Source organism: Triticum aestivum, chromosome 7A (genome assembly GCF_018294505.1).
Source record: "Triticum aestivum cultivar Chinese Spring chromosome 7A, IWGSC CS RefSeq v2.1, whole genome shotgun sequence".
NCBI classification, from domain to species: Eukaryota; Viridiplantae; Streptophyta; class Magnoliopsida; order Poales; family Poaceae; genus Triticum; species Triticum aestivum.
In genome coordinates this window covers 81,723,963-81,746,270 of record NC_057812.1, presented here as the reverse complement: position 1 = coordinate 81,746,270, position 22,308 = coordinate 81,723,963, and the positions used below count along the sequence as shown (strand labels likewise).

The following is a 22,308-nucleotide window of genomic DNA, read 5'->3' as shown; positions in this document are numbered from 1 at the left end:
GTTTCATATTCTTGTGACTCATATATGTAATCATAATTTGCCACGTTTGTTGCGTGCATGAAAGCTTCATCATCAACACTACAATTGCATGCACAAACAATCAAGAACACAAAAAATTTGAAACAACAAACGAGAGCACAAACGGGAGCACAACCGCAAAATTTATACCTTTGCGACATTTCGTCGAACATGTTGGAGGCGGTGGCCGTCGGCGTGGCCACATCTTCCTCCATGGCCGGCGGTGGCGGCGGGGGAGGTTGAGGAATGGATGTGTGTGAAGGAAATATGCCCTAGAGGCAACAATAAAGTTATTATTTATTTCCTTATATAATGATAAATGTTTATTATTCATGCTAGAATTGTATTAACCGGAAACATAATACATGTGTGAATACATAGACAAATAAAGTGTCACTAGTATGCCTCTACTTGACTAGCTCGTTAATCAAAGATGGTTATGTTTCCTAACCATGGACAAAAGAGTTGTTATTTGATTAGCGGGATCACATCATTAGTTGAATGATCTGATTGACATGACCCATTCCATTAGCTTAGCACCCGATCGTTTAGTATGTTGCTATTGCTTTTCTTCATCACTTATACATGTTCCTATGACTATGAGATTATGCAACTCCCGTTTGCCGGAGGAACACTTTGGGTGCTACCAAACGTCACAACGTAACTGGGTGATTATAAAGGAGCATTACAGGTGTCTCCAAAGGGAGATGTTGGGTTGGCGTATTTCGAGATTAGGATTTGTCACTCCGATTGTCGGAGAGGTATCTCTGGGCCCTCTCAATAATGCACATCACATAAGCCTTGCAAGCATTGCAACTAATGAGTTAGTTGCGGGATGACGTATTACAGAACGAGTAAAGAGACTTGCCGGTAACGAGATTGAACTAGGTATTGGATACCGACGATCGAATCTCGGGCAAGTAACATACCGATGACAAAGGGAACAACGTATGTTGTTATGCGGTCTGACCGATAAAGATCTTCGTGGGATATGTAGGATCCAATATGGGCATCCAGGTCCCGCTATTGGTTATTGACCGGAGATGTGTCTCAGTCATGTCTGCATTATTCTCGAACCATAGGGTCCGCACGCTTAACGTTGCGATGACAGTTATTATGAGTTTATGCATTTTGATGTACCGAAGTTAGTTCGGAGTCCCGGATGTGATCACGGACATGACGAGGAGTCTCGAAATGGTCGAGACATAAAGATTGATATATTGGAAGCCTATGTTTGGATATCGGAAGTGTTCTGGGTGAAATCGGGATTTTACCGGAGTACCGGGAGGTTACCGGAACCCCCCGGGAGCTATATGGGCCTTAGTGGGCTTTAATGGAAAGGAGAAAGGGGCAGCCCAAGGTGGCTGCGCGCCTCCCCCCTCCCCTAGTCCTATTAGGACTAGGAGAGGTGGCCGGCCCCCCTCTCTCTCTCCCCCCCCCCTCGAGGAATCCTATTCCAACTAGGATTGGGGGGGGGGGAGTCCTACTCCCGATAGGAGTAGGACTCCTCCTGCGCCACCATAGGGCCGGCCGCACCCCTCCCCCTTGGATCCTTTATATACGGGGGCAGGGGGCACCTCTAGACACACAAGTTGATCCTTGAGATCGTTCCTTAGCCGTGTGCGGTGCCCCCTGCCACCATATTCCACCTCGATCATATTGTAGTGCTGCTTAGGCAAAGCCCTGCGATGGTAGAACATCAAGATCATCACCATGCCGTCGTGCTGACAGAACTCTTCCCCGACGCTTTGCTGGATCGGAGCCCGGGGATCGTCATCGAGCTGTACGTGTGCTAAGAACTCGGAGGTGCCAGAGTAACGGTGCTTGGATCGGTCGGATCGGGAAGACGTACGACTACTTCCTCTACGTTGTGTGATCGCTTCCGCAGTCGGTCTGTGTGGGTACGTAAACAACACTCTCCCCTCTCATTGATATGCATCACCATGATCTTGCGTGTGCGTAGGAAAATTTTGAAATTACTACGTTCCCCAACAGTGGCATCCGAGCCTAGGTTTTATGGTTTGATGTTATATGCACGAGTAGAACACAAGTGAGTTGTGGGCGATATAAGTCATACTGCCTACCAGCATGTCATACTTTGGTTCGACGGTATTGTTGGACGAGACGACCCAGACCAACATTACGCGTACGCTTACGCGAGACCGGTTCCCTCGACGTGCTTTGCACATAGGTGGCTTGAGGGCGACTGTCTCTCCAACTTTAGTTGAACCGAGTGTGGCTACGCCCGGTCCTTGCGAAGGTTAAAACGGAGTCTATTTGACAAACTATCGTTGTGGTTTTGATGCGTAGGTGAGATTGGTTCTTGCTTAAGCCCGTAGCAGCCACGTAAAACTTGCAACAACAAAGTAGAGGACGTCTAACTTGTTTTTGCAGGGCATGTTGTGATGTGATATGGTCAAGGCATGATGCTAAATTTTATTGTATGAGATGATCATGTTTTGTAACCGAGTTATCGGCAACTGGCAGGAGCCATATGGTTGTCGCTTTATTGTATGCAATGCAATCGCGATGTAATGCTTTACTTTATCACTAAGCGGTAGTGATAGTCATGGAAGCATAAGATTGGCGAGACGACAACGATGCTACGATGGAGATCAAGGTGTCGCGCCGGTGACGATGGTGATCATGACGGTGCTTCGGAGATGGAGATCACAAGCACAAGATGATGATGGCCATATCATATCACTTATATTGATTGCATGTGATGTTTATCCTTTTATGCATCTTATCTTGCTTTGATTGACGGTAGCATTATAAGATGATCTCTCACTAAATTATCAAGAAGTGTTCTCCCTGAGTATGCACCGTTGCCACAGTTTGTCGTGCCCAGACACCACGTGATGATCGGGTGTGATAAGCTCTATGTCCATCTACAACGGGTGCAAGCCAGTTTTGCACACGCAGAATACTTAGGTTAAACTTGACGAGCCTAGCATATGCAGATATGGCCTCGGAACACGGAGACCGAAAGGTCGAGCGTGAATCATATAGTAGATATGATCAACATAACGATGTTCACCATTGATAACTACTCCATCTCACGTGATGATCAGTTATGGTTTAGTTGATTTGGAAGATCACTTAGAGGATTAGAGGGATGTCTATCTAAGTGGGAGTTCTTTAAGTAATTTGATTAATTGAACTTAAATTTATCATGAACTTAGTCCTGGTAGTATTTTGCAAATTATGTTGTAGATCAATAGCTCGCGTTGTTGCTTCCCTGTGTTTATTTTGATATGTTCCTAGAGAAAATTGTGTTGAAAGATGTTAGTAGCAATGATGCGGATTGGATCCGTGATCTGAGGTTTATCCTCATTGCTGCACAGAAGAATTATGTCCTTGATGCACCGCTAGGTGACAGACCTATTGCAGGAGCAGATGCAGACGTTATGAACGTTTGGCTAGCTCAATATGATGACTACTTGATAGTTTAGTGCACCATGCTTAATGGCTTAGAATCGGGACTTCAAAGACGTTTTGAACGTCATGGACCATATGAGATGTTCCAGGAGTTGAAGTTAATATTTCAAGCAAATACCCGAGTTGAGAGATATGAAGTCTCCAACAAGTTCTATAGCTAAAAGATGGAGGAGAATCGCTCAACTAGTGAGCATGTGCTCAGATTGTCTGGGTACTACAATCGCTTGAATCAAGTGGGAGTTAATCTTCCAGATAAGATAGTGATTGACAGAATTCTCTAGTCACCATCACCAAGTTAGTAGAACTTCGTGATGAACTATAATATGCAAGGGATAACGGAAACAACTCCCAAGCTCTTCGTGATGCTGAAATCAACGAAGGTAGAAATCAAGAAAAACATCAAGTGTTGATGGTTGACAAGACCACTAGTTTCAAGAAAAAGGCAAAGGGAAGAAGGGGAACTTCAAGAAGAACGGCAAGCAAGTTGCTGCTCAAGTGAAGAAGCCCAAGTCTGATCCTAAGCCTGAGACTAAGTGCTTCTACTGCAAAGGGACTGGTCACTGGAAGCGGAACTACCCCAAGTGATTGGCGGATAAGAAGGATGGCAAAGTGAACATAAGTATATTTGATATACATGTTATTGATGTGTACTTTACTAGTGTTTATAGAAACCCCTCAGTATTTGATGCTAGTTCAGTTGCTAAGAGTAGTAACTCGAAACAGGAGTTGTAGAATGAACAGAGACTAGTTAAGGGTGAAGTGACGATGTGTGTTGGAAGTGGTTCCAAGATTGATATGATCATCATCGCACACTCCCTATACTTTCGGGATTAGTGTTGAACCTAAATAAGTGTTATTTGGTGTTTGCGTTGAGCATGAATATGATTGAAACCAAAAGATGCGAAGTTAATAATGATAGTGCAACTTATTTGTGGCACTACCGTTTAGGTCATATTGGTGTAAAGCGCATGAAGAAACTCCATGCTGATGGGATTTTGGAATCACTTGATTATGAATCACTTGATACTTGCGAACCGTGCCTCATGGGCAAGATGACTAAAACACCATTCTCCGGTACTATGGAGAGAGCAACAGATTTGTTGGAAATCATACATACCGATGTATGTGGTCCGATGAATATTGAGGCTCGTGGCGGATATCGTTATTTTCTTACCTTCACAGATGACTTAAGAAGATATGCGTATATCTACTTAATGAAACACAAGTCTAAAACATTTGAAAAGTTCAAAGAATTTCAGAGTGAAGTTGAAAATCGTCGTAACAAGAAAATAAAGTTTCTACGATCTGATCGTGGAGGAGAATATTTGAGTTACGAGTTTGGTGTACATTTGAAAAATTGTGGAATAGTTTCGCAACTCACGCCACCCGGAACACCACAGCGTAATGGTGTGTCCGAACGTCGTAATCATACTTTATTAGATATGGTGCGATCAATGATGTCTCTTACTGATTTACCACTATCGTTTTGGGGTTATGCTTTAGAGACGGCCGCATTCACGTTAAATAGGGCACCATCAAAATCCGTTGAGATGACGCCTTATGAACTGTGGTTTGGCAAGAAACCAAAGTTGTCGTTTCTTAAAGTTTGGGGCTGCGATGCTTATGTGAAAAAGCTTCAACCTGATAAGCTCGAACCCAAATCGGAGAAATGTGTCTTCATAGGATACCCAAAGGAGACTGTTGGGTACACCTTCTATCACAGATCCGAAGGCAAGATATTTGTTGCTAAGAATGGATCCTTTCTAGAGAAGGAGTTTCTCTTGAAAGAAGTGAGTGGGAGGAAAGTAGAACTTGACGAGGTAACTGTACCTGCTCCCTTATTGGAAAGTAGTACATCACAGAAAACTGTTTCTGCGACACCTATACCAATTAGTGAGGAAGCTAATGATGATGATCATGAAACTTCAGGACAAGATACTACTGAACCTCATAGATCAACCAGAGCGAGATCCGCACCAGAGTGGTACGGTAATCCTGTTCTGGAAATCATGCTGCTAGATCATGATGAACCTACGAACTATGAAGAAGCGATGGTGAGCCCAGATTCCGCAAAGTGGCTTGAAGCCATGAAATCTGAGATGTGATCCATGTTTGAGAACAAAGTATGGACTTTGGTTGACTTGCCCGATGATCGGCAAGCAATTGAGAATAAATGGATCTTCAAGAAGAAGACTGACGCTGATGGTAATGTTACTGTCTACAAAGCTCGACTTGTCGCAAAAGTTTTTCGACAAGTTCAAGGGGTTGACTACGATGAGACCTTCTCACCCGTAGCGATGCTTAAGTCTGTCAGAATCATGTTAGCAATTGCCGCATTTTATGATTATGAAATTTGGCAGATGGATGTCAAAACTGCATTCCTGAATGGATTTCTGGAAGAAGAGTTGTATATGATGCAACTGGAAGGTTTTGTCGATCCAAAAGGAGCTAACAAAGTGTGCAAGCTCCAGCGATCCATTTATGGACTGGTGCAAGCCTCTCGGAGTTGGAATAAACGCTTTGATAGTGTGATCAAAGCATTTGGTTTTATACAGACTTTCGGAGAAGCCTGTATTTACAAGAAAGTGAGTGGGAGCACTGCAGCATTTCTGATAAGTATATGTGATTGACATATTGTTGATCGGAAATAATGTAGAATTATTCTGTAAAGCATAAAGGAGTGTTTGAAAGGAGTTTTTCAAAGAAAGACTTCGGTGAAGCTGCTTACATATTGAGCTTCAAGATCTATAGAGATAGATCAAGACACTTGATAAGTTTTTCAATGAGTACATACCTTGACAAGATTTTGAAGTAGTTCAAAATGGAATAGTCAAAGAAAAAGTTTCTTGCCTTTGTTACAAGGTGTGAAGTTGAGTAAGACTCAAAGCCCGACCACGACAGAAGATAGAAAGAGAATGAAAGTCATTCCCTATGCCTCAGTCATAGGTTCTATAAAGTATGCCATGCTGTGAACCAGATCTATTGTATACCCTACACTTATTGGCATGGGAGTACAATGGTGATCTAGGAGTAGATCACTGGACAGCGGTCAAAATTATCCTTAGTGGAATAAGGATATGTTTCTCGATTATGGAGGTGACAAAAAGGTTCGCCGTAAAGGGTTACGTCGATGCAAGTTTTGACACTGATCTGGATGACTCTAAGTCTCGATCTAGATACATATTGAAAGTGTGAGCAATTAGCTAGAGTAGCTCTGTGCAGAGCATTGTAGACATAGAAAATTGCAAAATACATAACAGATCTGAATGTAAAAGACCGTTGACTAAGATTCTCTCACAATCAAAACATGATCACACCTTAGTACTCTTTGGGTGTTAATCACATAGCGATGTGAACTAGATTACCGAATCTAGTAAACCCTTTGGGTGTTGGTCACATGGCGATGTGAACTATGGGTGTTAATCACATGATGATGTGAACTATCGATGTTAATCACATGGTGATGTGATCTAGATTATTGACTCTAGTGCAAGTGGGAGACTGAAGGAAATATGCCCTAAAGGCAATAATAAAGTTATTATTTATTTCCTTATATCATGATAAATGTTTATTATTCATGCTAGAATTGTATTAACTGGAAACATAATACATGTGTGAATACATAGACAAACAGAGTGTCACTAGTATGCCTCTACTTGACTAGCTCGTTAATCAAAGATGGTTATGTTTCCTAACCATGGACAAAAGAGTTGTTATTTGATTAGCGGGATCACATCATTAGTTGAATGATCTGATTGACATGACCCATTCCATTAGCTTAGCACCCGATCGTTTAGTATGTTGCTATTGCTTTTCTTCATGACTTATACATATTCCTATGACTATGAGATTATGCAACTCCCATTTGCCGGAGGAACACTTTGGGTGCTACCAAACGTCACAACGTAACTGGGTGATTATAAAGGAGCATTACAGGTGTCTCCAAAGTGAGATGTTGGGTTGGCGTATTTCGAGATTAGGATTTGTCACTCCGATTGTCGAAGAGGTATCTCTGGGCCCTCTCGGTAATGCACATCACATAAGCCTTGCAAGCATTGCAACTAATGAGTTAGTTGCGGGATGATGTATTACAGAACGAGTAAAGAGACTTGCCGGTAACGAGATTGAACTAGGTATTGGATACCGACGATCGAATCTTGGGCAAGTAACATACCGATGACAAAGGGAACAACGTATGTTGTTATGCGGTCTGACCGATAAAGATCTTCGTGGAATATGTAGGAGCCAATATGGGCATCCAGGTCCCGCTATTGGTTATTGACCGGAGATGTGTCTCAGTCATGTCTTTATTATTCTCGAACCGTAGGGTCCGCACGCTTAACGTTACGATGACAGTTATTATGAGTTTATGCATTTTGATGTACCGAAGTTAGTTCGGAGTCCCGGATGTGATCACGGACATGACGAGGAGTCTCGAAATGGTCGAGACATAAAGATTGATATATTGAAAGCCTATGTTTGGATATCGGAAGTGTTCCGGGTGAAATCGGGATTTTACCGGAGTACCGGGAGGTTACCGGAACCCCCCGGGAGCTATATGGGCCTTAGTGGGCTTTAGTGGAAAGGAGAAAGGGGCAGACCAAGGTGGCCGCGTGCCTCCCCCCTCCCCTAGTCCTATTAGGACTAGGAGAGGTGGCCGGCCCCCCTCTCTCTCTTCCCCCCCCCCTCGAGGAATCCTATTCCAACTAGGATTGGGGGGGGGGAGTCCTACTCCCGGTAGGAGTAGGACTCCTCCTGCGCCACCATAGGGCCGGCCGCACCCTCCCCCTTGGATCCTTTATATACGGGGGCAGGGGGCACCTCTAGACACACAAGTTGATCCTTGAGATCGTTCCTTAGCCGTGTGCGGTGCCCCCTGCCACCATATTCCACCTCGATCATATTGTAGCGGTGCTTAGGCAAAGCCCTGCGACGGTAGAACATCAAGATCGTCACCACGCCGTCGTGCTGACGGAACTCTTCCCCGACGCTTTGCTGGATCGGAGCCCGGGGATCGTCATCGAGCTGTACGTGTGCTAAGAACTCGGAGGTGCCGGAGTAACGGTGCTTGGATCGGTCGGATCGGGAAGACGTACGACTACTTCCTCTACGTTGTGTGATCGCTTCCGCAGTCGGTCTGCGTGGGTACGTAGACAACACTCTCCCCTCTCGTTGCTATGCATCACCATGATCTTGCGTGTGCGTAGGAAAATTTTGAAATTACTACGTTCCCCAACAGTGTGGCTGCTGGAGGAGGCTGCCGGCCGCACCGTCTGCGAGTCGTCGCCCCGAGCCGCCGCGGTCTCCTTAGAGACCTTCGCCGGCCGCGTAGAACTGTCGGCCGGGTTGCGGCTGCGGTTGGTCGGCCGTTTGACGCTGCCTCCTCGTCCCTTCGCCGGCTTCGCCGCCTGCGCGGTGGCCACCGGCCGGGGCGGCATCAATTCGGGCCGGCGGGCGGGGGGGGGGGGCGGCATGGCCGCGGTTGCGGGCGAGATGGCAGCGGCGGCGGCCACGTGGGTCAGCCCACCAGCTGCGGCGGCGGCGGAGAAGGTGGCGGGGTCGTCGGCATCGGCCATGGTGGCGCCGGACGGCGGGGGGCGGCGGCGGCCAGGAGGGTCGCGGGCGGGCGGACGGGCGTGGACGGGCGGAAAAGGAAATGAAGTGGCGGTTGGGCGTTCGCGGGTGGCGGCTGGTTTTGGACCAGATGCATCTCATGATGTATATTTACACCGCGAGGTGTTGTATTTTACATCACGAGGAGGCAACGGTCCAATTTTGTTTGCATATGGACCGTTTATTGGAGCAGCGTTTTTTGCCCCAGACGATCCAAAAGTTAGGTATTTTTACATTTGGACCGTCTATTGGGATGCTCTAACTCCACTAGCTCCACACCAACACTATAAAGCATCACCACACATACTCAAATAGAGTTGAGAGGCTCTTGTTCATTGAGTCACTACCCCCAACGTCATGCATGGTGGCGTCATGCCAAATAGAAATCTTGAAAGTCTAGAACTAAAAACACATCCAACATGTTGCCTCTTCCACCTATTGGGGTCGGAATAACCACGAGGGGCAACAAATAGAATCAATATGAGGGTGAAAAACTAACTTCATGGCGATGCCCTTGATGACCACATACAAACAGTCTGATTTTATCGATTAACTAAGCAACCTAAATTAAATTAAAGGAACATAAATAATTATGAAAATAATCCAATAAATGAAAATATACATCAACATAGGTGCTCATAGGGGTAGGGTGTGCGTGTGTGCGTTCATAGGGGTGAATGTATGCACGTGTATAGAAGCACTTGCGTTTGTACTGTGTTAAAAAAACATTCATGTGAGACGTCGTCCCTTTATCCAAACCTTTTTCACATCTCGGCTTTCATGGGATTTGGTAGATAAGATCAACATGCACATCTTGGATTTTCCTAAATGACTTCGAAGAACATGCATGAGTTGCCCACTATGGAATCCTAAGATCGTTGGGGCTCTCCCTTTGAATTGCAGGTCATCAAACCGCCTTTATGTTACCGTGGCGTCAAGGAAGATGACCAAAAGCACAACAATAGTGAATGAAGATGGCAAAGCAAGCCTGATTACTCGGTCCTCGACGGGGAATTGCTCTATTAGGGATGGTTTGGGCTCATTTTGCTCCCTGAGGGGTTGTTGATGTCCAAATGTTTCCTTGTCGGGGTTTTACGGGTCCACTGTGGAAATAGCCTTTCGCCCCATTTTATAAATAAGGCCAACATCACGTCCATACAAAAGTTGAAAGTTCAACAATAAAGAGGATCCTGCTGGATAAGTATACAAGAAACAGAGAAAAGACCACCAAGTGGCCACATACGCATGGGGCCTATTGTCCACCGTACCTGAACCCCATGAAACCCCGTAAAAGTGTGTACAGATTGGATATGATTCCCACAAAGCCCATCGAGACCAGTAACCAAACTCTGAATCCCCATGAATCCACGCACAGTCACACTTGACATTCATACGTTGCTTGTGATCACTACTTCCTTTTTCCTCCCTTTCCCATGCATGATGCCTAGTCATCTCAAGCTATGGCATTGACCCTGCCACATTGCTCATCGCCTCGATAGTCCACCCTCACCAAGGAGCAACCCAAGCCCCGGTCGACGTTGTCATCCCGCTGCCACTGTTTTTTTGCTTTCGGCCTCTAAGCCTTTAGGCTTACACACATGCATCACTATATGGAAACAAATGGGTCCGCGGCGGACAAAAGCGAGCGCTCCCATCGTCCGCTCCCATCCGCCTGGTGGCCTCTCGTGTCCGCCATGGCCCCACAAATCAGCGACCCGCGCCTTCCCCTTTTCTTCCCACAAATCGAGGGCCGCAGAAGCTAGCTACGGCGGCGGCGAGCTCGGGGCCGGGCGCGGCGTTCCTGGACTAGAGCTCGGGGAGGGAATCGAGCTCCCTCCCATGGCCACCAGGGTCCTCGACACGCTCGCCGTCGCGGCGGAGGCCGGCGGGGGCGGCCGCGCGCTGCCGCTCACCTTCTTCGACTTGCCCTGGATCTTCATCGGCCCGTGCTGCGCTGGATCTCCTTCCTCTCCGCCACGCTGCGGGACTTCTACCCGCTCCCCAACCGCGTCCGACCCTGCCCGGATGGCGCCAGGTACGAGTTCTTCTTGCCCGCGGGAGGAGGGGGCGGTGACACCGTCCAGCTCACCGTCGCCGAGAGCGAGGATGATTTTGACGAGCTCTCCGGCGACGGGCCCCGGGACGTCGCCCGGCTCTACTCGCTCGTGTCGCGGCTTCCGGTGGTTGAGGGGAGTGGGGACGGCGGGTTCGCGCTCGCCGCGGTCCAGGTCACCGTGTTCGCCGGGCGCGGGGTCGCCATTGGCGTGTCTATCCACTGTCGGCTGGCCGCCGCGGGGTCAGTCGCCGTCGGGCTCCTTGCCGCGCCACACCTGGGCCACGGCGCAGCGAGCTCGGGCCGGGCGCGGCGGAGCGAGCTTGGGGCCGGGCAACGACGGCGCGGGCGCAGCACCGAGGTGGTCGAGGTGGCCCTGCGGGAGGTAGAGGACGAGCTCCCGCCGTAGCTCCAGGCCAGCAGCGCCTCCGTCGAGGACTCCTCCTCCGCTCCTTTGCGTGTCCGCTTTTTGACCTTGCGTTGGGCTCATCCACCGCCAGCCCCGGTCCGCCTCATGTCCGCTAGGCGGATATGCGACCTAAACGGACAAAATGCGGACAAAATTCGTGTCCGTTTGGGTCATTACGTTGGAGTTGCTCTCACACAATTTTACAACAATTGATAACTCCACATGACCACAATTACAGAAGACAAAGGGAAACATCAAAATAATGAGAAACTGAGATCAGATGAGGCTAGGACAAACACCATCACACCACCAGGTGTCAGCGCACGCACACGCAGCAGAGGCTAGCACAGGGCAGAGGAGGACAGCAAGCAGCAGCATTCTCGCCGGATCTGATGGTGGTTTGCCTCCTCACCATTGTCGCTCTACCTCGCTTTGCTGGTGCCGGGAGGGCGTGCCGGGGCAGGGCAAGGAGAGGAAGCAATGCCACCGGCCAATTCTTCGCCGCGCCGGCGCGCTGGCCGCTGGGGCGCTGCCGGCCGCCGCCGCCACGCGCGTGTTTGGGGGAATTTCCTATTCGCCGCATTTTGCGGCAAAATGTCGACCTGCCGCACACCCATCGACCGTTCGTGGGCCGGCCCATGTCGGATGCATCGTACAGAGAAAATCGCTAGAAAAAGAAGAGAGGGAATACTCGAACCTCAAACCTTCCATTTCTGGAGATGAGAGTCTAGCCACTCGACCTTAACAACACTAGTGTCCTGTAAGTGCAAGGATATCTCCTATTATATGTTCCTTTCTTTCACGTTTTTTCGTTTTTCATTTTCCTGTTTCTTTCTTTCTATATTTTATTTTTGTTTAGAAATATCGGAATTTCAAAAAAGTTCAATATATTCAATACTTTATTCGGCTTTTTATAAAAAATGTTTGTTTTTTTTGTTCAGGTTTCAAATAACATTCCGTTCTTTTCAAAAAGATGTACAAAATTTGTTTGTGTTTCAAAATGTGTTCGGTGTTTCAAAATTTGTTCGTGATTTTCAGAAAATGTACGCGTTTTCAAATTTGTTCAAATTTTCAAAAAGTTTTGGAATTTCACATTTGTCCTCATTTTTCAAAATTTGCTCGTGATTTTCAAAAGATGTTCGCATTTTCAAATTTGTTCAAATTTTCAAAATAGCTTTTGAATTTCACATTTGTTCCCAATTTTCGAAAATTGTTCGTGTTTTTCAAAAAACAATCAAATTTTCAAAAAATGTTCACGTTTTCAAAATTTGGAAAGAAATTTAGAAAATGTTCAAGTATTTTTTTAAAAAAATTGTGCTTATAAAATTTTGTTCATACTTTCACGAAATTTTCCATTTTTAATTTTTTTTCACCAATTCAAAAAATGTTTGCTGTTTGAATTTTTGTTCAGAATATCACGAAATATTCTATTTTTCAAATATTTGTTCACAAATTCAAAAAATGTTCACGGTTTCAAATTTGTTTGAAATTTCATAATTTGTTCACATATTCAAAAAATGTTCGCGGTTACAATTTCTTTGGAATTTCATAATTTGTTCACACTGTTTCAAATTTGTTTGGAATTTCATAATTTGTTCACAAATTCAAAAAATTGTTCACGTTATCACAAAAACAATTTCTGTCTTTTCAAAGAAAAAATCACATATTCGAAAAATGTTCTTGTCTCTACTTTTTCATGAATTAAAAGAATGTGCGCACATTTTTAAAGAGACGCATTCAAAGAAACTATACTTTAAAACAAATCAATACAACACGTAATTTTGGGTTCACTGCAGTAATTGGTTACTGTTCGCTACAGTGCACAAGTCAGGTTTAGTTCTTTAATACGTGCGCTGCTTTTTAACCAACTGTGCTAGTCTACTGTGTTGGCGACGTGTGCGCGGTCGCAAGCACTTGGTCACAGGTTCGAATCCTCATCGCGCCTGACTTTCTTTTTGCCATTTTTTCGTCCCGCGGTGAAGCTTCATGGGCCGGCCCAGTCGAGCTGCCCCTGTGCGTCTGGCCACCAATTTGACGCAAAGAGCGTCCAATAGGAGCTCCCTGTTTGGGGATCGCAAGCGAGGCCTTTCTCGGGAGTGTGGGCCGGGCCGAGTAAACGGGCCGAAACCCAAAGCCCTGGACGGCGATGGTGTCAGGCACCTTCAAATACCCGCCTTCGCGTTGGCGCCCGGCGTAACCGCCTCAACCAACAGCCAACAGAGCTCGCCGGAGCCCCAAGAAACCCCACCTCTCTCCACCGCGTAGCAGCGCCCACCGCCTCTGCTCTCCAGCGCCGGCGAGCGATGGACAGGTTCCACGACAGGCAGCACGTGCGGCTGCGGAGCCGCGTGCACGGCACCTACCTCCACGCCAACGACGACGGGCGGAGCGTCTCCCTCCGCAGTCGCCGCGCGACGCTGGAGACGGCGTGGACGGTGCACATCTACCGAGGCAACGACGGCACGTACCTGCTCCTCCACAGCGCCGCCTACGGCCGCTACCTCGCCGCCACGGCCACGCGGGCGCCGCTCGCGCTCGGCCACCTCGGCTTCCGCGCCGAGCTGCGCGACTACGACCAGCCGGAGGTGGGGGCCATCATGTGGCGGGCCGTGGAGGCGGGTTCCGGCGGGGACGTCATGCTACGCAACGCCGGCGGCCGCTACCTCCGCGCCAACGGCAGGCACCTCCCCTGGAACACCCGCGTCAGCGTCGACGACGCCAACAACACCAGCACCATGATGTGCTGGACCCTCCAGACCGTCCCCTCCAGAATGGATGTGCCTATCCCTCATTATCCTGTTCGCGTGAGTTCGCCATGACCCGCTTCTTTCATTAGTTACTTTCATTTCATTAGTTGGGGAGCAATTTCTGGTTCTGTTCTTGCCGTTGCTCCGTTTCTTGACTTCTTCTGAACATAACCATGGTTCTTGATCTCTGCTCCTGAACATAACCATCGTTGTTTGTGACTCCTACTGCAGCCCCCCGGCGACTGGTTCGGGCTCAGGCCGGGGGTGTGGCGGACAATCCGGTTCGTGCGGGCGAACGGAGAGGGGTTCTACGCCGAGGAGGAAGGCTGGGATGCCTTCCCTTTCAGGGGGAGGTCCGTGCACCATTTGAGGGACGAGCTGTCCACCCGCGTCAACCTGCACATCTTCGACCTCGTCGCATGCGTTCGAGCGGGCCGCTACGGGAGGCCGACGCCGCTCGTCGCCAACCTGCCCCATGGCGGCGCCGGGGAAACCCTCGAGATCGTCGTCGTCCAGTGCGGGACTCCTGGTCAGAGCCTCCCTCTCCATGTCCTAATTAAGTTCCTAATCATCTTGATTAAATTTGTTAGGCACAATGAACAGATTTTGGTGTCGATTTCCTGAATGTCCATGATCGGCTTGTGCTTGAGAAACAGTTTACTGAAACTGCTAAAGTCTTTGTTAGTAATAGTTAACTGAATCTGCTGTGGTCTGAAACTGTTTTTTGGGGGGGTGTCTGAAACTGTTCGGAGTTGGCAATTGTCTGCGACTGCTGTAGTCTTGTACGTACTACACAAGTAAAGGTGCTCTATATATGGGGAACAAATCATTTCACAAGTAACATGCTTCCACTCAACCTTGATGTGGAAAGTGTTTTCCATACTTGATTCAGATATGGAAAGTGCTGGTTACAGTCAAACTTGATTCAGACAATTCAGTTCCTCTATTTGGTCCTATTCGCCGCCAGTAATGCTTTTCTTTTTTGTAAAGCCAGTGCAATTACGGAACTTAAAATTCCAAATCAGTTGATTCATCTCTTATTTCAGCCTTAACGAAAAAGATTTAGCCCATTTTCCCTGTGTTGAATAACCTGTGAACAAATTTTGGTTCCTACACTACTTTTGATATTTAGATTGTTGGTCTGCTTCCTAGTGATCTTCTTTGCCGAGAAATGTACTGGTGGTCTTGAATATCTTTTGCGCAGATGTTAGATTAGATATTGCTTACTGCATGAACATGATATTTACAGTCTTAAGATGCAAAAGAAATATTTAGAGTCTTGCTTTAGTGAGTGCTAGTCTGATCATGCTTGGAAAAAGGATATTATGATAGGCACTTTTCTGAAACTGATGTAGTCCTGTAGAAAGGTAAAAGTAGTTGAATGGGAATAGTAGGTGCCAGTGCCATGTGGATTTATCAGTCTGTGTACACATGGTAAAAGATTGTCTGATAATTCAGTTCGTCCTTTTCGTAACATCTTGCCGCTATTAGAAATTATGGAACCCAAAAAAGCCAAATCAAGTTCAGTCATCTCGTTTCATCTTTGCATAGAAGATACTAAGTTTCTAACCTGTTAACAAAATTCAGATAGTATCCTACAATAGATAGTGCATAAAAGCTTAGTTCCTTGCAAATTATATTGTTTCAGGTTTTGACTTCTTGATCTTGTCATTTATATTGTTACTGATTAATGGTCTGATGCCTAACTGACTCATTATTTCTGCTTATCCAGTCTATGGTAGGCTGCGATACCCGGATGTCCACGCAGAGTAGAGAAAGGTCGGAACAGGAGTCGTGAGAGTTCACCTCCTCAGAATTTTGGCTCGGCACAATGACAGCAGAGCTAGATGCCTACTTTTACATATAGATAGAAATAGGTCGAGAAAACTTATGAGCTCTTGTGTTTCTACTGCTAACTAAAACTTGCTCCGTTTTGTCGACGAGACAGGGGGGAACCTGTCTGTTATGGCCTCACGGTTCTATGATTCAGAACTTCTGAAATCGTTGCCTCCAGCCATGGAGTATCGTTCTTCTGGCATTCATCTCTGTGGTGCTTCCCGAATGAAGCATTTACCTGTAGGGGTTCTTGCGATGGGTTGATGATCTTTCATTTCTTTTTTGGATGATGATGCACCAAGTATAAATGAAAAGGCAGTGGTTCTTGCCAGTAATGAGTTGATGATCTTGTGTTTCTGCTAGGCTATGAACTTACTAAAAATGCAAAATGTAGCGGCTTTCTGTGAGCTGCTGATCGTGCTTCTAGTTGTGCTGTTTTGAGTGTCGGCAATGGAGTAGGAAAAAGAATTTGTAACGTATGAACAAAATTCAGATTTTATACAGCAGCACTACAAGAATGAAAACTGCACATTACATTGTTTTCAGGATTTGAACATAAGCTGCCTTCTTTTTCTTTCGCTGTCTTGTTTGAGCAGACACTAGTTCACCAAAATGTCTTCTTTCCAGCTGCATTTCTCTTAGATGAAGCATCTGAAACATTGATTTGGTGTCTCTTGCTGTGAGAGTTGAGCACTTGGTGCCCCCCTTTCTAATCCTGTTTGTTGGTTATGTGCAACAGCTGGTCCTTTTGTGGTATTCTATTTAGCAATTTACTCTTAAGAAGATTCATCGTAGTTCAGAGAGGTTTATTACCAAAAATAAATATTCACAGGGTTTAACAAGATTCACCAAAATGAAGCTGTAAGCTTTGCTCTTAGTTACCAAAAATGGCTAGCATTTGTCAGTAACGTTTTAATTTTCTGAATTCCTGATGATAGTAAGATGACACTTGGGCCCTGGAACTCAGTTAGCAGAAGTTACTAACTCAGTTAGTTCTGAAATTCAAAAAAACCAACCTTCTAATTGTCTCAAAAAAAAAACTAACCTTCTGATATTTTTCTTCGAGAAAATCAAACACTTCCTATTGATTTTTACAGATAGTGGCTTCGTTGGAACCCATGGCGAAACTATTATACGAACTAGCATCACAATCTACGTCGCCACAATATGCGTTTTTGTTATCCCGTTTTTGACGGTGGACGCTTGGTGTGAGGTCCTAGACATGATAATGGCCTCTTCACAGTTTTTACAGGAATCACGTGTAGGAAGTTTGTACCCGGAGCAGTAGAAATTCGACCACTACCCCTGCATTCCACCATGGGTTCCAACGAAGCCACTAGCACCCGTCCCCCTGGTCTTAACTCGAAGCATGTCGGAAAATCAGCTCCAACGTGTTGGAAATTCAGATTGAATATCATGTCCGGTGACAGGCAGGGTCGTGGCGCCCCCAAGCTCTCACAAATACTGCTCCCTAACCCTAAGTGTCCACTTGTCATAGGAAATTAGTTAGATTTAGTAGATTTGCCCCCTCCTAACATTACATGAGACGTTTAGCCCCTTTATCTTGAATTTCTAGTTTCTTTTAGTGAAACACAATACAGAAGCAGACACACACACATATCATTTTTTCCTTTTTAAACTTTATTGTTCTTTTTGAAACTTGTTCAAAAATTGGGAAATTTGTTTGGAATACCCTAAATGTTCTTGTTTTCAAATATTTTTAGAATTTTAAAATATTCTGGAATTAAAAAAATCACATTTTCGAATATTTTGTTCACAGATCTAAGAAATATTTGTGCTTAAAAAAAGTTGATAATTTCTTAAAATAGTACATTGTTTTTAATTTTTGTTCAAAAATTTTATCAATTGTTGGAAATTTGTTACCAATTTTGGAAAAGGTGTTCAAATTTGTCAAATTGTCATACACAATTTGAAATTTTAAAATTGTTGACAAATTTCATAAAATGATTAGTGCATAACAAAATGTTCTTGTTGATTGATAATGGCAGAAATTACAAATAAATGAAGCAATCAAATTAGAAAAAATAACTAAATGCTCACGGATGCACTCATTTGGCCTAGTCTAGCACACTCCTCTCAACTAGTGGTTTTTTGGACTGTGGATACATGACCCGAAATTCTTTCAGCAGCCTCGCACAGACATATGAGGCATGCATGCCAAATTTGAATGACTTACGACACTGTTTGCATGTCCAAAAAATGCAAAATCTGTCGGAAACTCAAACAACTTGGCATGGTACCTTGAATTGACCATATAAGCTCATGGAATAATTTGGGTCATGTGACAGATGCCGAAAATAATGTGGTCTCAAACGGACCCTTTCGCCTATCCGAACACCCTCCGTTGAATATGGTCTATTTTTGGACATCCATAAAATGGTCTAACTTTTGCCAGTAGGCGGACATACCCATCGTAGCCACCCATGCCAAGTTTGAATGAATCCAACACCGTATGCAAGTTGTGTCACGTTCGACCATTTATTGACCATTTTTTCACCGAGAAAACTTCAGAAAATGCAAGAATTGCCGGAAACTCAAACAACTTGGCATGGTGCTTTGAATTGGTCATACAAGGCCATGAACAAAAACATACTCTCAAACGAACCATTTTGGCCTACTCGAACTTCCTCCGTTGAACATGTTCTATTTTTCTACATGCATGAACTGATCCCAATTTTTGCAAGCAGGTGGGCATGTCCATGGTAGTCACTATGCCAACTTTGGACGAATTTGGACATTGTATGCAAGTTGCGTCACGTCCGGCAATTTATCATCAAAAACTTCAGAAAAATGCAAGAATTGTTGAAAACTGAAACAAATTGGCATGGTGCCTTGAATTGGTCATACAATACCGAGAAAAAAAATTGGAGCCATTTTAGAGATGTTGAGAAACGAAGTGCTCCCAAATTGATCCGTCTCGCCTGCCATGAACACGGTCTATTTCTTGACATGCATAAAATGACCCCAACTTTGGGAAGCAAGTGAGATTTCCCATGGTAGGCATCCATGACAGGTTTGAACGAATTCTGACACCATATGCAAGTTGCGTCACGTCCGACAATTTATTGGCCATTTTCCACCAAAAAACTCCAGAAAATGCAAGAATTGCCGAAAACTCAAAAAACTTGGCATGGTGCCTTGAATTGGTCATGCAGGGCCATTTAATGGATGTCTAGTAATGAGCTGCTTCCAAACGAACCCTTCTAGCCTATCCAAGCACTCTCCGCTGAACATGATATTTTATTGGAAACCTCAGGACGGACCCCAACTTTTGCAAGCAGGTTTCCCATCCTGCATATGTGTCATCGTGGTTTGTGCTCTCCCATGCGACGGCCCCAAAGCCCCCTCCCCACATGATGGTTGTTGCCTTCCATAAAGATTGTGGCGCCACTGTCGTACGCGGGAGGGCGGCGGCGGCGGCGGCAAGCAGCCGACGGGCTTCATCCTGTGTCCTCCTCCTTCCACTATGATGCAGTAGTCTTAATGGTTCCGTCCCCACTTCGCCCACAACATATACGATCCCACCTCGACGGAAATGGTAGACGTGTCAGAGTGGTTCCAACGCATGATGCAGGAAGCTCATCTTGTTGACGGCGCTCAGGGGCCGAGGTGGACAGTGGCTGTTGGATATGGAGAGGAGGACAAGGGGGCAGGATGTGTGCAAGTATGAACGCCGCAAAAATAGAACATATGACCTTTTGGGAGGGGGTGTGCAAAAAGTGTCACACCGAAGTAGTCAACCTCCCACCCCATGCAAGTCAAAACTGATGCAGGGTGGATAGGACCGTGGGCAACACAGCTGGCAAACTTTTAGGACCCATATATGCATTTTCATAGTATTCGGACTAATATGACACACACCGAACAGTTTTAAGACTTATAGTGTATTTTACTCTTAAAAAATGTTCATGCTTTCAAAACGTTCTAGTTTACAAAATTAAAAACGTTCTAGTTTAAAAAAAACGTTCTAGTTTAAAAAATTTCATGCTTTCAAAATGTTTACAAAAAAAATCACAATTTTAAAAACGTTCTAGTTTACAAAATTTTCTCACAAAGTCAAAAAGTACACTTTTTCCAAAATTTATTCACATATTCAAAAAATGTTCGTGGAGTTTCAAATTACATTCGCGCTTTCAAAATTTCTTTGGAATTTAAGAAATGTTCATGCTTTCAATTTTTGTTTGCAAATTCAGCAAAATGTTTGAGGAAATTTAATAAACCTTTTTGGTTTCAATATTTTTTCACTTATTGAAAAAATGTTTGAAAATACCAATTGTTGTTCGTGTTTTCCAAAAATTGTTAGTTTTAATTTATTTTTTCGTACTTTTCAAAAAACATTCATGTTTTATCATTCTGAACAATCTTTTAAGTACACGAATATTTTTAAAAAATTCATGTACTTTTTCTGAAAATGTGATTTATTTTCTATTTATGAACAAAATTGGTAAAAATGAACATTTTATGAAATTTTGAACAAAATTAAAAGCATCAACATTTTGTTGGAAAAAACTTGAAAGAGGAAAAAAGAAACAGGGGAAAATGGTTTGCTACACTACCGGTTGCTGTGATCATTCTTGTAGCTAGCGTTTCTTTATTGTCAGCGAGTTTATCAGGTGGAATGGCTAGCGATGAACGGTTACCATATGAGGTGCATGGTTCGAACCCTTGTGTTTGTCATTTTTTTATGGGTGTTTGTTTTCACAGTTTTCACGGGATAATGGTCCGGCCCAGTCGGGAGGCTCTCCCTGTGCGACATCGGTCGAACAGAACACACGTTGTATTGGGGGGGGCATCTAATGCATGTATAGGGGAGGTGCGAAAAGACTATATTGCCCTTTTATACATTTTAGGAGGGGGTTGTACCGAAGTGGGACTCAACTATTGATATTCCATGGATGTTTATGGGTTGTCTCGGACTATCTTGGCAACAATAATGTCATTGGTTCTGCAGCTAAGATTGCCATGGTGTCTAGTGATCTTGTGTCACTATTCTAGATGGCAACAATTAAGGGCATCCCCACCAGGGGATCACTCTTGCTTCCCCATCCCCCTTAGTAAAAGTGCCCCCTTACCTACCTCGTATCCCGACATTGGGGCCATTTTCTTCTCGTCTTGGACACTTGACGCGTATTAGGTCCCCGTGGGGAGACCCGCCCCGGTAGTGATACACGTGCATACACTTGGAGGCTTGAGATCAGAAGCAAAAAAATAGAGGCGACATGATGACATCATTGACGGGGACTTGGGTAGCTCTTTGTTGATGGTGGTTTAGGGAAGCAACGGGTAGCATGGCAGGGCCAATAGCGTAGCTTGAGAGGACTAGGCATCATACTTTGGGAGGGAAAGGAAAAGGGGAAGTAGTGGCCAGCGATGGCATATGGATGCGAAGTATGACTATGTGTGAGCAGGTGGATTCACGAGGATTTATTGTTTGGTCATTGGGGCAGATGAGCTTTGTGTGTATCGTGGCCCATCTTTACGGGGCATTAGAGGACCGGATATGAGAGACAGTGGAACACCTTCGAACCCGCCAACTTGACGGGAGGACATTTTGGACCATCAACACCCCGTAGGAAGCAAAATAGCACAAACATGTTCCCTAATAGAACAAATCCTCGTCGAGGATAAGGTAACACGCCCCATTGCCATCTTGATTCAACATTGGTGTGTGTTTTTTCACCTTCCTCAACTCCTGTGACGCCCCCGATTCAATCATACACTAATCATACACGCAAATGTGTACGATCAAGATCAGGGACTCACGGGAAGATATCACAACACAACTCTAAAAATAAAATAAGTCATACAAGCATCATAATACAAGCCAGGGGCCTCGAGGGCTCGAATACAAGTGCTCGATCATAGACGAGTCAGCGGAAGCAACAATATCAGAGTACATACATAAGTTAAACAAGTATGCCATAAGATGGCTAGCACAAAACTAGGATACAGATCGAAAGAGGCGCATGCCTCCTGCCTGGGATCCTCCTAAACTACTCCTGGTCATCGTCGGCGGCCTGCACGTAGTAGTAGGCACCTCCGGTGTAGCAGGAGTCGTCGTCGACGGTGGTGTCAAGATCCTGGGCTCCAACATCTGGTTGCGACAACCAGGTAGAATGGAAAGGGGAAAAAGAGGGAGAAAAGCAACCGTGAGTACTCATTCAAAGTAC

At 45.3% G+C, this 22,308-nt stretch overlaps 1 protein-coding gene across 1 annotated transcript; it reads left to right on the top strand.

Moving 5' to 3' along the window:
* The first annotated feature begins 13,512 nt into the window (after positions 1–13,512).
* On the top strand, positions 13,513–16,460 carry LOC123151501 (uncharacterized). The gene is made up of 3 exons (XM_044571197.1): positions 13,513–14,338; positions 14,513–14,810; positions 16,014–16,460. The coding sequence occupies exons 1-3, from the start codon at positions 13,838–13,840 to the stop codon at positions 16,052–16,054; spliced, it is 840 nt and encodes a 279-aa protein (XP_044427132.1). The 5' UTR covers positions 13,513–13,837; the 3' UTR covers positions 16,055–16,460.
* The last annotated feature ends 5,848 nt before the right edge of the window (positions 16,461–22,308 follow it).